Source organism: Cibotium barometz, chromosome 43, assembly GCF_041138505.1.
Source record: "Cibotium barometz isolate CiBa-2024 chromosome 43, ASM4113850v1, whole genome shotgun sequence".
NCBI lineage: Eukaryota > Viridiplantae > Streptophyta > Polypodiopsida > Cyatheales > Cibotiaceae > Cibotium > Cibotium barometz.
Window position 1 is genome coordinate 32,320,455 of NC_141088.1, and position 15,761 is coordinate 32,336,215.

The 15,761-nt window shown below is 53.0% G+C and overlaps 1 protein-coding gene across 7 annotated transcripts in view; it reads left to right on the forward strand.

Annotated features, from left to right (window-relative positions):
- Window positions 1–603: 603 nt before the first annotated feature.
- Window positions 604–15,761, forward strand: part of LOC147613829 (methylesterase 7-like) — a 46,785-nt gene continuing 31,627 nt past the window's right edge. For 5 of the 7 annotated variants that reach the window (XR_015263274.1, XM_086781797.1, XM_086781796.1 and 2 more), the window contains exon 1: window positions 604–1,387. Coding sequence is in view for 5 of the 7 variants with exons in the window: in XM_086781797.1 (XP_086637923.1) it covers window positions 1,250–1,387 (138 nt within the window). In the remaining 2 variants the exon portion in view is untranslated. Of the gene's footprint in view, window positions 1,388–2,359; window positions 3,485–15,761 lie in introns of those variants that run through there. The other 2 variants (XR_015263273.1, XM_086781799.1) reach the window with 2 other exon arrangements.

The window sequence follows — 15,761 nt, forward strand, 5'->3', positions numbered from 1 at the left end:
TTCTTCTTATCACATTGTAATCTTTATGCTCAAGCTCTCTATGCTTGAAGTTTATTTGCAATGAAAAGAAGGTTTCTCTTCCAATTCTTAAATCTCTATTGTATTGATGATCCTTTGTTGATTGGCTTAAACTTCATTCATAGCATTAATATGTTGTGAATGAAGCCCGAATGCTATTTTCTCTTTCTCTCCTTTATTAGAACTTATGAATCAATGTGTGGGCTTGAGTAGATTAGTGTTTGGCTTGATTTGAAGCTTTGAATGTCTAATTTGCTTGCCCATTCAATGGATTTTTGCTCATAGGTGAAGTATATTGAATGCATATTTTAGTCCTTGCATGAGGTTGCTAGTACTTGATGCTTGTAATCCATTGCTCTTACTTGAATACACACTATAGTCCTTGCATACTTGATGCTTGTAATCCATTGCTCTTTCTATTAGATAGATAGATTGATTTGAGTAAGGATTGAGAGGTGTGTGTGTGTGCATGCTTATGTGCATTACTTTCATTGTTTTGAAGCCATATTGATTGCATTGTAAACCTAGTAAAGACCTAATAAAAGAGTAGCTGGACCTATTTAATCTACCATGATAAACCTCTATGTAGTGGGCATGTTTGGCTCCCTACTTGAGATTCTGTTGCATCTTGAGACAGCACATGGTTACCCCATGAGTGGGAGGCATGCCGGTTGTAGCCTTTTCTTGAAGTGTTGCTTTGGTATATAGGCGGGTCGTAGGAGGTGCCAAGGCCACATGCCCCCTTTTGGGTGTGTGTAGCATGGCTAAGTGTGCCCTCCCGGCGAGTATCTTGTTGCCCCTGAGATCTTGGAGGTTTGCATGGTTTGCTGCTGGTGTGAAGAACCAAGGTGGGAAAGTGCTCGACAAAAACCTCATGAAAACTTACTCACAATCTATTTATGTATCCGTAACCATGAGGCTTGAACCTTCTTGCGTTGGGTTACTGTTGCAGCTAGCGGATGTCCGGTGGAGCTCAGGCAGTTGTGTGACACGCAAGCACATGATGGTCGTAACTCCTCAGACCGACAGAATATAAAAGGGGCTAAAGTATATATTGGTGCCGAACTGCCACTCGCCACAGACCCCCTTCTCCCCCGGTCGAACGCGAGCGCGCGCGCACACACACACACAAGGGCAGCGAAGGCGACATATGTAGGGTTACCATAGATCTGACACAAAAATTAGGATTAAGTTGCAGAATTAGAGATCACGTCCTCACTTGTACAGAATCATGGAGCGATTTGCGCAAGCGATGCCCTCTAGCCTAGCGAATTTCTACGGCAGCGTTGTGCAAGATGTCATCCACAACCTCCGTGCAGATTTTGAAGTGGAGGGGGTAGATGAGAGCGTTCTTGATGAGCTTCAAACGGTATGCCATACTTCATCTTGCATGGCATTAAAAATCTGCGGTTTTACACACTTGCATTAACCAGGTGACCGGCCGTCTTTTAATCAGATTAAGCTAATTGCATGTAGCCTCTAGATATGCAAAATTGTGCATTTAATGGTTGTAAGAGATCATTGGCTTAGTTGGTACACAAGCCCGTACGAAAAATTCTCTTTTTAATGCGGGTAAGACATGAACACTATGTAGGCTAGTTGTGTATGTGCTAATGATAGCTTGAGAATAGTGCAACACCTCTGTATTTATGCTCTTTAAAGGTTATTGCTTTGCTTAAGTCACCAATTTGATGCAACAAATTTGTAAACAAGTGGTAAAACTAAGGGTCTTGTGACTAAGGTTTTGGGTTCAAGCCCCCTCGCCCCAACCCCCCCAAAAAAAAACCCAAGAAGAAGACCTCTAGCCACACATAGATCAGGTTAGAATCAAGGACAATGGTCCAAGGGAAAGTCAAAGCGAGCCCCAAGGCAAATAACCTTGGTGGTGTAACACATTCTAATGACCTCGGTGGCATGCATCCTAGTCGTGAGAAGAAAAGCGGATGAAGTTCATTGTATGTGAATAATCTATTGACGATTAATGTGTTGTGTCAAAAGGCTCAATGGTTGCCTCTTGAAGGTTAATAGATTAAAAAATACCAAGTATCATTCTTGCCTTGCTATCTTAATCGATCTTGTGGAGGCTTCTTCGTGAACCTACTCATTCACAACATCTCTTATTTGTCAATATATATATATATTTTTTCCATGCTGATTCTTTTTTGAGTTTCACTTTTTCCACTATCTGTTAGCAATTGGGTACATGTTGTGTTACGGTTGCTAAGGTGGTTTGCCTTGGGGCTCACTCTTCATTGTCTATACACACATGTGCATGTGCAACGGCCTAGACTTTCCCTTGGACCATTGTTCTTGAATCTAACCTTGCGTCACCCGCTATTAGGTGCCTGACATTCTCATCCCCGAAAAGCAATGCTGGTGACATTATGGTTTTATGTGCTATTGGTTACATCGGTGGCAATTGAGCAAGGGCCGATAACTTTTGGTACTCCTTGTTTGTTTACATATGTTTGATTTTTTTGAACTATCGCTTTTCATTGTGATTTCCTTCCCTATTTAAGAATGACCTAAATGCTTAGGGGATCAAGTCTTAATCTCATTTTGTAAGCATTGAAGCTTTTTGGGAGGCCTTAGGTTGCAAGGTTCACTGTTGCAATTAGGGCTCTGTTTTTCAAGTTTTGCTACAAACTTCTGACCCACTCTCTCATAAAGTAGTGGTCCAGTTGACCACATGTGGTTTTTGGGGATCATCTTGCCATCTAAAAGCTAGTATTCTTAAAAAGCAGAGCCATTCAACTCAAGAGGATTGGTATAGTACAAGAAAGAGGGCAACTGCATTTGAGGCTCCCTCAAATTTATTGTCTTTGTGTATCTTAAGTCTAATGGAGTTGATGGTCATATTGTCTTGTGAATGACTACCATGAGTTTATAACTAGCACTTTTAATAAGGTGAATTTGGGCATGTTCCTTGACTCATCCCTTATGCCTTAGTCCTGAAGTAAGTTCAGAGAGTGCCTCTAAACACTTTTTGTTCCTCTCTTGTCTCTAAAATGTTCTTTGTTCCTCTCTTGTTACCACCCTTGAGCTCCTTCGAAAGGGGTTAACCTTTTGGAGTACTCCTAAGGGGATGAGTAGGTGAAGCTTCTTACCAATTTGTTTGCCATTTTGTTGTCCGCCTAGGTGGAGAAAATGACACCAAAGCTGAATTAGAAGACATCACATTGGGGTCGCAGTCAGCCCAATTCATCATTGTAAAAGAATACTTAAGGTGTCGAAGTCTGTATGATAGCGGAAGCTTGAGCCTTGAACACACGCAGAGAGAGAGAGAGAGAGAAGTTGACGAACAAGGCTTGACGTATTTTAGCAATGAATAGATGAGAATTACAAAGGTGGGCATGGGTATTTATACCCTCATGATGGAAATGGCTAACCTATATAGGATAAATTAAATAAATAATTTATGCCCTTTGTTAAGGCTCGTTTCCACGTGAGATACTACTTTTAACACCCTCTCTGTAGCTCATAGTGGGCATAGATGAAGAAACCAAGTCGATGCAGATGCAACCATGGACACCTCAGTACTGGCCGGATACCGAATACACCTCGGACAATGCACCAAACAACCTGTCTCCTCAAGGAATGCCATCTTGAGCTTCAGCTGCCACATAGAATAATGAATTGCAGACAACTCCACATCCATGATCCCCCATTCGTTGAACTGCGAACACATCACGTTCAAAAAATCCTTTGAACCTTGAATTGTCGACACATGACGCCCAAAATTCTGCTACACAATGAAGTAGGAACTCATCCCGTCCATAGTTTGCTACCAATGAACTGTGAACACATCACGTCCATAGATTATCAAGCTTGTTCCTTGCCAGATGCCTGTGCTTTGAATGCCGACACACGATTCCAATGCACCTGATGGGAGCTTAGGTTAGTCCCCCTCTCCCGCTCACGTGCTTCTCTCTGGCTGAAGCATGTGAGGGGAAACCACCCTTATGACTAGAAGGCCGGAGACCGAGCCGTGGTGGCTTGTGCCGCCACCTTGGCCTGGTTGGTGCCCTCCGAGTCACTGGCCGAGTCACTGGTACTGCTATTATCTGTTAGAAGTCATCTCCTGTCCAGTTTTATACACAAAGGCCTTTGTTGTGGGTGTGCCCGCCCTTATGAGGTGTTTTATCATTTTTCCCCAACTCTCCGCATTTTTTCCCTATTTTTTCCCATTTTTCTGTGGCTTGGGAGGCAGCCTTGAGTTGGGAGGAGGATCCATCTGCTGGCCGACTACATCAGATGTGTGTACTGGTGCTGGCCGACTGTACTTGATGCAGTCGTGGACCCTCAGTGCTTGGCCGATTGGATGCATGCTGCTGGCCGATTGATGTTGCAGTCGTGGAGCCTTTTTCAACAGGCCGACTGCTCATCTGGGGGCATATAAATAGGCCCCTAGCCCCATACCACTTATTGTATCATATCGGGATTTTCTTGTGTATATCAGAGCAGAGTTACACGCCTACATCTATCTCTCTTGTGCTGTTTTTCTGCCTGCGTTTTTTGCTCTTGTGTTCCCAGATCTGGTCATCATCTCCGCTGCGTATTCTGACATGGTATCAGAGCCCTAAGCTCTAGATAGGTCTTGGGATTTGTGTGAGCAAGAGGGGGCTGTTTTGTGGCTGATTGGTGGACTGTTTTGGACTGTTCAGGAAGAGGAGAAGCAAGAGGAAGGCGGGCTGATTTGCTGGACAGCCACTTGCAGGTATTAGTTTTTCTTTGTTCCCACCCACCCACCCATTTCAGAGTACATCCCCGCAATGGCAGATCTGTTAGAGATGGCCGAGAGGCATGTGAAGATCCCGACACTCCCCACGTTCCCGGTGGACCGTTAGCTGGACGGGAGTAACTACGGCATATGGAAGGTTATGATGGAATCTGTTTTGGAGTCTTACGATCTCGCAGATTTCGTCGTTGGTGGTATTCCACGGCCGGAAGTAGAGGAAGGGGAGTTACCGTCAACCCGAAAGGACCGGGAGGCTCAGACACAGATGTGGGATTGTGTCAACGCCAGGGTCCGTTCGTTTATCTTTCTCAACTGTACACCGCAGGTAATCAACCATGTAAAGCATATGACGCTGGCCAGAGGTATATGGCAGCATTTGGCCTCACTTTACAACAGGGTATCGCCCATGAAGAGGATTTCCTTGGAAGTACAGATGCGGGTTATGAACCGTGCAAAGTCGTCGACGATGCGGGAGCATATTAACAAGCTGCAGGCTCTTCAGCAGGAAGTTCTTCAGGCTGGGAAGGAGATATTGTCAGAGGACATGGCCATCACGTTGCTGTCACATTTGCCCTCTTCGTACTCAGCATTTTACTCGTCATCGATTTACCAGTGGTTGGCAGGCTCAGCACCATCACGTGGGAGGAGCTTGTGCCCATGGTCCTGGACCAGGAGGAACGATTCACGAACCCTCCTCAGGGTGGAGGTTCGGAGGCCTTAACTGGCCAACGGTCGAAAGGCCGAAACTCGGGCAAAGGGAAGGCTTCATCGGAGAAGTCTTCTGAGAAGAAGTCCGACGCTGACCGCAAGAAACTGAAGGCAGAGAGGACCTGTGATGATTGTGGCGAGAAAGGCCACTATTGGAGGCAGTGTCCCAAGCGGAAGACCGAGAAGGGTGAAGATTCCTCAGTAGCAATCATGAAGACTCCGGCTTTTGTGCACCTGGAGGTGGTGGACACCGATGTTTCATTTTCTTCAGGCAGGGAGGAGATTGGAGGATTCTCCGCAACGGATACTCGAGAGTGGACGATAGTGGTGCTTCCAGGCACAGGACTCCTTCCCGTTCCGGTTTACAGGATCTCTGCAGGCTTTTTGGTCATATTCTTACTGGGGATACATCCACTATCCCAGTTCACAGTGAGGGCAGGATGGAGATAGTTCCCAATGGCAGAGGGGGGAAGTATTCCTCCCAGGTGTTGTATGTTCCGGCACTTGGTTTTCATCTGTTGTCAGTGCATCAGGTTTGCAAGACTGGCGTACGGGTGGAGTTTGATGAGCATTTTGTTGCTCTCCGGGACAAAGCAACAGGCCAAGTGGTTTGGGAAGGCGGAGTGGAGAATGGAGTTTACAGGCTTTCAACACACTCTCTCCCAGGTCCTCAGGTTTGTGATGAGTGGCACTCTGGTAATGGCCACTTGAGTGTGGATACGCTGCAGGTGCGGGCTTTCCGGGACTAGATGGTGGATAGCTTGCCAGTAGATGGCAGCAGTTGGCAGGAACTCGCCAGTACTGATGTTGGTGGTTCTTGTGTTCGTGAGTCAGAGGAAACTGAATAGGTCACTTATGCTCTGATGTCTCGTCGTGTTAGGGACAAAGAACCTTCAGTAGATGAGGATGTTCTTTCCACGGGGACTTTTTGGAAAGCCAGGCAGGTGGCAGGTGATTACTTGCAGAAGGAGGTGGTTTCTCCAGGCTTTGTGGTTCTGGATTCAGAGGGGGTGGATGACAGGTTTCAGAAGGCCTTGCGTGGTCTTCATAAGGTTTCCAGGACTTGTTTGTGCACCGTAACAGGTGTTGATTCTTGTGAGCAGTGTGATGTCTCTTTGTCATGTGCATCACAGATGCCATGGACATTCTCAGGGCTAGATCCAGAAGAGGCAGCCAGATAAAGAGTAGAACCGAGATGGAGTACAGAGCACTTGTGGCAGAGTAGACTGGCATGGAGAACAAGCTGAATATCAGAAGTGTGTCGGCTGCTCTACAGGACATTGGTGCTGGCTGCATAGAAAGGACTGTCGGCTGCTCATGGAGGTGGTCGGCGGAACCAGCATCAAGCGCATCAAGATCAAGGCATCAGGCACATCAAGATCAAGGAGGACCACCCAGTCGGCTGAATTAATAAGCATTTAATGCATTAATACTGGCCGACCAGCAGTCGGCCAGTCTACCCTTTGTCCAAGGGACCTATAAAAAGGCCCAAGTACTCATTGTTTTAGGCATTCTCTCCCACTAGGGGATTGGATCACTAGAGGTCCCATAGGGGACAGGTTTTGGTGTTTTACCCCCTTTTCAGGAAGGCAGCCAAGGGCTGCAAGATATGTACCTTTTTGTACCATAGTATATACTGAATTTCCAGCACTTCTCTCTCTCTCTCTCTCTACTCTCTCTCTACCTGCGTTTTTGCATCAGATGGTGCGTTTTTGCATCAGAAGGTTTCCAAGAGTGTTTAGGGCTAAGTAGCCCGCTGCCCCCTGCGCCTCCCCCTTCGCAGTCGCCGCCGCCTCCTCCCCCTCCTCCTTTCGCTGCAGCGCGTGTAGCCCGCTGCCCCCTGCGCCTCCCCCTTCGCAGTCGCCGCCGCCTCCTCCCCCTCCTCCTTCACCCGCCTGTCCCCGCAGCACTTCCTCCCCTCCGCCTTCACCCTTCCGCCCCCGGCCTCCCTCTTCCGCGCCGCCCTCCACTTCCCCCCCCTTTCTCGCCTTCTCTGCGCAGCCCCCCCCTCGCCATCTTTCTTCCTCCGCCTCTCTCCCTCCCCCCCGCCCCCCTGTTTCCACCTCCTTTTCCCCCCCCTCCTTGCGTCGTCGGCTTCTCCGCCCCCCGTCCCTGCCTCTCCCTATCTCCCTGCCTCAGCCCCCCCATCCCCCCCCTTTTTTTGTTTTTCGGCGTCTTCAGCGGAGTGGCGTGGTCTTTCTTGGGTTCGTCTCGTCGATTCAGCCAGTACCTGGTCTTTTTCCCCTAGGAGGACTCCATGGCAGCCTCTCCGTTAGCCCCGACCGATACAGGTCTTCGACTAGACTTCTCAGATGCAGAGCAGCAGCTTCTCGCGTCCTCAGTTTCTTCTTTGGAGGCCTCCTCCTTGGTTTGCAAGGTGGTGGGTAGCCGCCCAATGCGGAGAGAGTTACGCGACCTACTTCAGGGTAGCCTCATCGGCGAGACTGCCAGAATCGTCAGCGTGGATTTTTTAGGCCGCGGCTACTACCAGGTGGAGTTCGAGTCCCCACCAGCAGCTCAGAGGGTGCTGGCTCGGAGCCCCATTGCCCTACGCTCCTCTCGGGCGTTCTTGGCGCGATGGACACACGGTTTCGACCCATCGTCTGATCCACTGGCAGGCGCGACTGGATTCCCCATCACCGTCTGCTTTCCAGGTCTCCGAAGGGAGTACTTGCCCCTCCTGCCGGCCATAGGCAAGGCTTTCGGGCAGGTGGTGGAGGTGCCACAGACCGCGGCTTCAGTGGTTGCTCGGGCAGCAGGACTCCCGGCCATTCGTGTTGTTGCTTCGTCACCGGAGTCCCTCCCGAAGACGATCCTCCTCCCTTGTCTTTCTGGAGGACATCTGATTCAGCGCGTGGAGTATTCGGGCCTCCCCGGTCAGTGCTTCATATGTCGGGAGATGGGCCATCTCGCACGCTCCTGTCCCCGCAAGGGGGCTAATCCTTCACGCTTTGCTGCCTCTGGACCCCCTGCGGGAGACCCGAGAGGTGGCCATCCACCTCCGAGACCGGACATCTCTGGCTCGTCACAGCAGGCGCCACCATCGGACGAGCAGGCTCCGGCGGAGGATGCCGCACAGACTCAGGAGGCTGGAGGCTGGCAGGAGGTTCGCCGGCGGAAACGCCCGGCTCGCAGGGACCGTCGCAGACGCCAGCAGGCAGCGCAGGCTGGCGGACAGGATGGTGGACGGGCGACTCCGGCTGGCCCACAGGCACCTACCCGCATTTATGCTCCAGTCAGGGATAGGCGGCCGGTAGGTCCCACCCCGATGGACGAGGATTCAGTCTCAGTGCCCGTTGCTGAGGCCGATGGAGGAGTCTCCCACGTGGAGACCCCACTCCCGCCTCCCCCCGCGGGGGGCCCCGCCCCCTCCTTGGAGCAGTTCCCTGAGGATCCCCGGCCGCACTCTGCGACCCCCGGCTCCCCTCCCCCCCACCCGGAGAGCACTCTTCCCTCCTCCCCCCCTCCCCCCCCCGCCCCCCCCCTCCCTCCTCCCCCGGCGGCCCCCCCTGACTCCTATCCTCTGGCAGATGCCTTGCCATCCTCCCCTCGCTCTCCCCCTTCCTCGCCGCGCGCCCCCATCCCTCCCTCAGCCTCTCCAGGATACTTCGCCAGACCACCCACTGCCCCGGGGCAGCGCAGCTGGGTAGGCCAGAGTTCAGTCCAGCGGTTGTTTCACCGCCTCTCCGGGCCGGTGGAGATGGCGATCCTCGCTTCACCCGCCACAGAGTTCGCCCCAGCCTCCCCTGGGGGGCCCCCGCGAGTGATGGGGCTACCAGTGGATTACAGTTTTTTCAGGTGCCTCCAGCTGGATGCTGGCCCATTCGAGACTCTGGTCGCGCCCCTGCGAGTTTGCGTGGTGTGCCATCCCTCGCGTTCTCCTTCAGTGGTGAGCAGCATGGTGGCCTTCTCCTTTCCTCTCAGCGTTGCCCCAGACACAGCCTGGGATTGCAGCTCTGTAGAGGAAGTTCTGCGTGACCAGATACTGGAGTTTTCTCACCACTTCAGCGACCTGGGGCTCACGGATCTACTGCAGACCAGACTTCACTCAGCCCGCATGAGCCTGTTTGGTATAGGAGATTGGCGGGTGGATCCGGTCCACACATCAGTTGAGGCGGTGCTACTAATTCTCCTCCATGCCGCCCCGAGGGTGCAGCCTTCCTTTAGGTACTTATATGCAGAGGATTGGTCTCACGCCTATGCTCTGGATAGGGCGAAGGCGGAGTGGAGCTGGACTCAGACACAGGTCACCCTCTTTCTGGAGAGACTCCGCACCCGGACAGACAGTGATTATTCTCCCTCCAAGCCGGCGCCCAAGACTCCTAGAGTGGAGGGCAGATCATCCGGGCCGGCTGAGAGGGGTGAGCCAGTGGCGGCTTCTTCACTTGCCTCAGCTCATCCATGAGGATCCTCTCATGGAACATCCAGGGTCTCGGTGGACATCGCTGCCACATTGGTCGGGGCAGACTTCGTCAGGAGATCCAGAGGGCTCTCGTTGGAGGACCCATAGATATTCTTTTCATCCAGGAGCACCACCTTTCTGCCGGGCGTACCCGCATCTGCGGGAAGATCTTGCCAGGCAGGAGTCACACTTTTTGGTCCCCGGCATATGGCCCCCAGGGGAACCAGGGCGGAGTATGCATCTCAGTCAGCGAGCAGCTTCTTTCTGAGGTTGTGGACTCTGGCACTCTGGTTCAGGGTCGAGCGCAGTGGGTCATCCTTCGGGTTGGGGAAGACCGCATTGGCTTCCTCAACTTCTACGCCCCTAACGGGGCGTCCGGGAGAGCCGAGTTCTGGAGCACCATCAGGCAGTCCCTCCCCTTGGCAGACCACTGGTGCCTAGGAGGGGATTGCAACATGCTGGAGGACGCAGAGGATAGGATGGGGGGCAGCCAGGAGACCATTCATGGGCCAGAGCTAGCTGCCTGGGAGGAGCTAGTGCTTCAGGTGAGAGGCCAGGATCCGTGGACTCTCCCGGAGTTTGGCAGATTGCAGGGGAGTCTATCTTTCTCGCGCTCGGATAGACGAGCCACAGGCGTTAACCTTTCCCGCATCGACAGATTCTACATTGATGAGTGGGCCTGTGATAGAGGCGGCACTGTGGGCATACTTGCTGGCTCCTCCTTTTCAGACCACTTCCCAGTGCTTCTCCAGATTGAGGACCCTACGAGAGGAGAGCGTGGCCAGAGCGTCCGGATTCCTGATTGTCTCATAGAGGAGCCTGAGATCGCGCTCAGAGTTGAGCAGGTCTGGCAGGAGCTACAGTTCAGGAGAGGCTCGGCAGCCAGTGATCTTGCCAGTGGCTTGCAGGAGATCAGTCGGATGCTCAGACTGGTTGCCTTGGACCGTCTGGAGGCCTTCAGGGAGCAGGAGAGGAGCCTTCGGAGGAGTTTAGCGTCTCTCCAGAGACTCCAGGAGAGAGATCCTCTGAGCCCTTGGATCTCTGAGCAGATGGAGACAGCTCGCACTGAGATCAGATCCATCGAGGAGAGGCGGGTGGAGTTCCGATTCCATGCTCGGTCTTCTTTTTGGACTCAGGCTGGAGATAGAGTGACTCGGGATTTCTTTGAGGCGACTGGGCCTCGCTTCAGGCGAGAGGGTCTCAGGCGGCTTCGTCAGGCTGATGGCCAGGTTGTGGTGGATCCCCCCAGGGTGCGGGCGATAGCCACAGATTTTTACAGGGTTCTTCTCTCTGCTGAGCCGGCAGACGACAGGGTGAGAGAGGCTAGGGAGGCAGTCTGGAGCTTCACGAGACCGGTTGTGCCGGCCCATCTGCAGCACTCCCTTCTCTCCCCCTTCTCGGATACGGAACTGGAGGAGGCTCTCCAGGCATTACCGCGGGGCAAATGCCCAGGAGAGGACGGTCTTTCAGTGGCTTTCTTCCAGAGGTACTGGGGCCTCCTTCATAGGGGCTTCAGATTGGCTTTCCAGGAGATTATGGAGACGGGAGTCATGCCGGACAGCATTGCAGAGGGGTTGATTCACTTGATCCCCAAAGAGGGCGGAGACAGACTGGAGATTAGACAGTGGAGACCGATCACCTTGCTAGGCACGGCCTACAAGGTCCTAGCTAAGGCGATCAGCAGGCGGCTTCAGCCTCACCTTCCGGACATCATCCACTCCACGCAGACAGGCTTCATCCAGGATCGGAGCATTCTGGATAACATTTTCTCTTTCTGGGAGGCTACGGCCTTGGCTAGATTGCGGCAGGAGGATTTGGCGGTGCTCCTTCTCGACTTCGAGAAGGCATATGATCGGGTGGACTGGGCCTTCTTGGAAGGCACTATGGAGAGGATGGGCTTCCCCCCTCAGTGGATCCGTGGGGTATCTGCACTCTACACTTCGGCTCATAGCCAGGTGCTGATACAGGGTGTGTGCGGTGAGAGGTTCCAGCTTTCGCGCTCGGTGCGGCAGGGGTGCCCCTTGGCGCCCTTTCTTTTTCTCTTTGTGGCGGAGGCCATGAGCACCTTTTTGACGGCGCAGGATACAGGTTTGAGGGGCCTCCAGCTTCCCATCCGCACCTCGGAGGAGCTCCTAGACTCGGAGTTTGCGGATGACACTGCTGTCTATCTTCAGGGAGGTGAGGAGAACCTCCGCCGCTTCGCCTCAGCCATGGACAGGTTTTGCAGAGCCTCGGGCGCTTTGATCAACTGGCACAAGTCGTGTGGGCTGTGGGTCAGTTCTATGCCCCCCCCGACTTGGAGGCCAGTTGATGGTTTTCAGTGGCTGCCCCCCGGCACTACAGTGCGTTATCTGGGCTGCTATGTGGGCATTGATATATCTCCGGAGCAGCAGATAGCCCCCCTTCTTCTGAGCATTCGGAAGAAGCTTCTGTATTGGAGTACTGCTCGTTTATCTCTGGCTGGCCGCGTAGTGGTGGCCAACCAGGTTCTGCTCGCTACCATGTGGTACATCACTTCCTGCTGGGCCTTCTCTCGGGCGTGCATCGGCCAGGTGCAGAGGCTCATCAGGAACTTTCTTTGGTCCGGAGGCGATGGGCGACCCGCTAGGGCAAAGGTGGCATGGGCTGTGATCACTCAGCCGAGGGAGAGAGGCGGCTTGGGCATTGTAGATCCTATTTGCCAAAGCCGAGCTTTGCTTGGCAAGCTGGTAGTTCGTGGTCTCCTGCCAGGTGTTGAGCCGTGGAAGGAGCTTCTTGTTTCCAGGATGCTCAGCCGCACTCCGTCTCTTAGCGGCCCCTGGAACCCCAGCATCAGGTGGATCTTTACGGAGCAGCGCTCCAGAGGAGTGGGCCTTGGCTTCGAAGAGCGTTTTGCAGCCAGCCTTCTGAGGGCCTGGGCGCATCTGAGGCCTGCACTCTTCCAGACTCCCCCGGGCACCGATGAGGAGCGCCTGAGGCAGCCATTGATCTGGAACCCCTTGATTCGTCTCCCCAGTGGCCATATGGTTGGCTCGCGGTCTCACGTGTCGTGGGGCCCGTTGAGCTCCGGCCCAGCCCAGTCCCTAGACGACTGGATATGTTTTCAGCAGCTGCCTCCAGAGGCTCAGGAGAGGAGACTCAGTGGGATGAGGGGCAGAGAGTTGATGAGACAGGATATTGAGGCGGCCATCCCCCGGGAGTGGCGGACCCCAGTACAGGACCCTTCACCTCCACAGTGGATGGGTGTCTTTACTCGGCATGAGATCCTCCTAGCGGTCTGCGGCACAGCGGAGAGAGTCGCCCCACTCACTTTCGAGGTGGGAGAGGGTGGCCAGCTTCAGAGGTCACGACTAGATTTGGATGGGTTCCAGGGTTGTATCCTTCAGAGGGTTCGGGTGGTCGGCTTTCATCAGAGACAGTGGTATGTAGACCCCTCACCGGCCTCGATAGGGGAGGATTGTTCTTGGAGACTCTGGGCTTGGGACAGCAAGCCTCTTATTCGTCTTCAGTGGGACCCAGGGGAGTGGTTTTGGCGAGATCCCTACTCGGCTCCTACCAGCCCTGCCATTCCCTTTTTTCAGTACACAGCGAGGCTGGGGCGGCGGATTCAGAGACACAGGATAGAGAGCACCCCGGCAGCGGCCGAGCATTGGCGGCGACAGGGGCTCTCCCCTGCCTTTCTTAGGGACTTCTGGCAGCGCCTTTGGGCCAGCTTCCGTCCTCGGAAGGTGACGCTTTTTCTCTGGCTCACAGCGCATAGAGGATTGGCTGTGGGGGCTTGGCTTGCTTTTGGTAGACACCCAGCGTCCTGCCCTCGGTGCGATCATGCACAGGAGTCACAGCGGCACTGCTTATGGGATTGCCCACAGGCACAGCAGGTCTGGCAGCGCGCTCTCAGGATGGTTTTTGCAGGTTCTCCAGGGGAGATGTTGGTGACATGGGGTGCGGTAGCTTGGGCCACGGATAGCGGCCCTGCACTTGGATATGAGGACGCTCCTGGCAGTGTGACCATCCAGGTCTCTGACAGGGCGATGGCGGTGGTTCCGACACCAGACTTCTCCTCGGCAGCCTCTCAGGAGGGGGTCGGGCAGAGATGGGAGTTGATCAGCAGCATGACGGCCTGGCACATATGGAGAGCCCGATGCAGGGAGGCCATTGACCACCAGACGACTCCACCGGCGGAGGTCATACAGGCCCTCTGGGTGGACATCATCCACACCTTGAGAGGACACTGGGGGAAACTCCAGGGAGACTCGGATCGCATGAGAGGGCGCCGCAAGGCTTTCCTCCGCACTTGGCAGCCTGGCCCTTTCCTCACCGCGAGGGACGAGGATGTCAGTTGGCACTATCGGCCGCCAGTTTGGCTTTTCTCACCTCCTTCATGTATTACTAGGTAGCCCCCCCCAGAGAGCGGCCAGCCACGGGGGGGAGCTCAGGTGTTCATTGTGTTTTATCCCTCCTTGCGAGGTGAGCTTTGTAGCCATATGGCGTTTTCTCATTAACTAATAGAAGGATCTTTTTTCCGGAAAAAAAAAAAAAAAAAAAAAGAGTGTTTAGGGCTGAAAGAAGACTACCCAGAGCTTCCGCATGTTACATTGGTATCAGAGCATCAGGCTCAGCAAAGCTAAACACTGATTCAGTCCCATATGATGGTGTACAGGTCCAAGGTACAGGAAAGTACACGGATTCGAAGTCCAAGGCAAGAACACAGATCGGGAAGAACTCCCAGGAGGTTTGTTGGTGGTGTTCCACAGTGCCAGATGGGGATGGCAGTTCCGTGAGCCAGATAGGTTCTCAGGTAACGGTCCCAATGGAGGTTGATCCTCCAAGGGTGATGTGAGAGTGCCAGACTCAGCTCCAGGAATGACGACCAAGACGGTGTTCAGAGTCAGGGCAGGAATGAATTGTGGACTAGAGGAAGACCAGATGCATAGATCTTCATCAGAGACAGAGTGATTTGGAGAACAGACCGGATTTTCAGAGAAAAAAGGTTTGCCAGGGATGGATGATGACAGAGGGACTTCGTGACAGGATTGGGATGATGACAGTCATCCAAGAGCAGGTTGGATTCCCGTCATCAAGTTTAGCAGAGGGGGATGTCATGTGCATCACAGATGCCATGGACATTCTCAGGGCTAGATCCAGAAGAGGCAGCCAGATAAAGAGTAGAACCGAGATGAAGGAGTACAGAGCACTTGTGGCAGAGTAGACTGGCATGGAGAACAAGCTGAATATCAGAAGTGTGTCGGCTGCTGCAGGACATTGGTGCTGGCTGCATAGAAAGGACTGTCCAGTGTCGGCTGCTCATGGAGGTGGTCGGCTGAACCAGCATCAAGCGCATCAAGATCAAGGCATCAGGCACATCAAGATCAAGGAGGACCACCCAGTCGGCTGAATTAATAAGCATTTAATGCATTAATACTGGCCGACCAGCAGTCGGCCAGTCTACCCTTTGTCCAAGGGACCTATAAAAAGGCCCAAGTACTCATTGTTTTAGGCATTCTCTCCCACTAGGGGATTGGATCACTAGAGGTCCCATAGGGGACAGGTTTTGGTGTTTTACCACCTTTTCAGGAAGGCAGCCAAGGGCTGCAAGATATGTACCTTTTTGTACCATAGTATATACTGAATTTCCAGCACTTCTCTCTCTCTCTCTCTCTCTACTCTCTCTCTACCTGCGTTTTTGCATCAGATGGTGTGTTTTTGCATCAGAAGGTTTCCAAGAGTGTTTAGGGCTGAAAGAAGACTACCCAGAGCTTCCGCATGTTACACTCTTTGACTCAGAAGCTGTATGGTTCATGGATCTGGTTGATGGACACCAGATTGGACGGGAGCTTCCTGATGAGGCAGTTGAGCTCATGGTTGCAGATGACTCTTTGGGAGGCAAGATTGCATTTCCTGTGGTTTCTGTGGCAT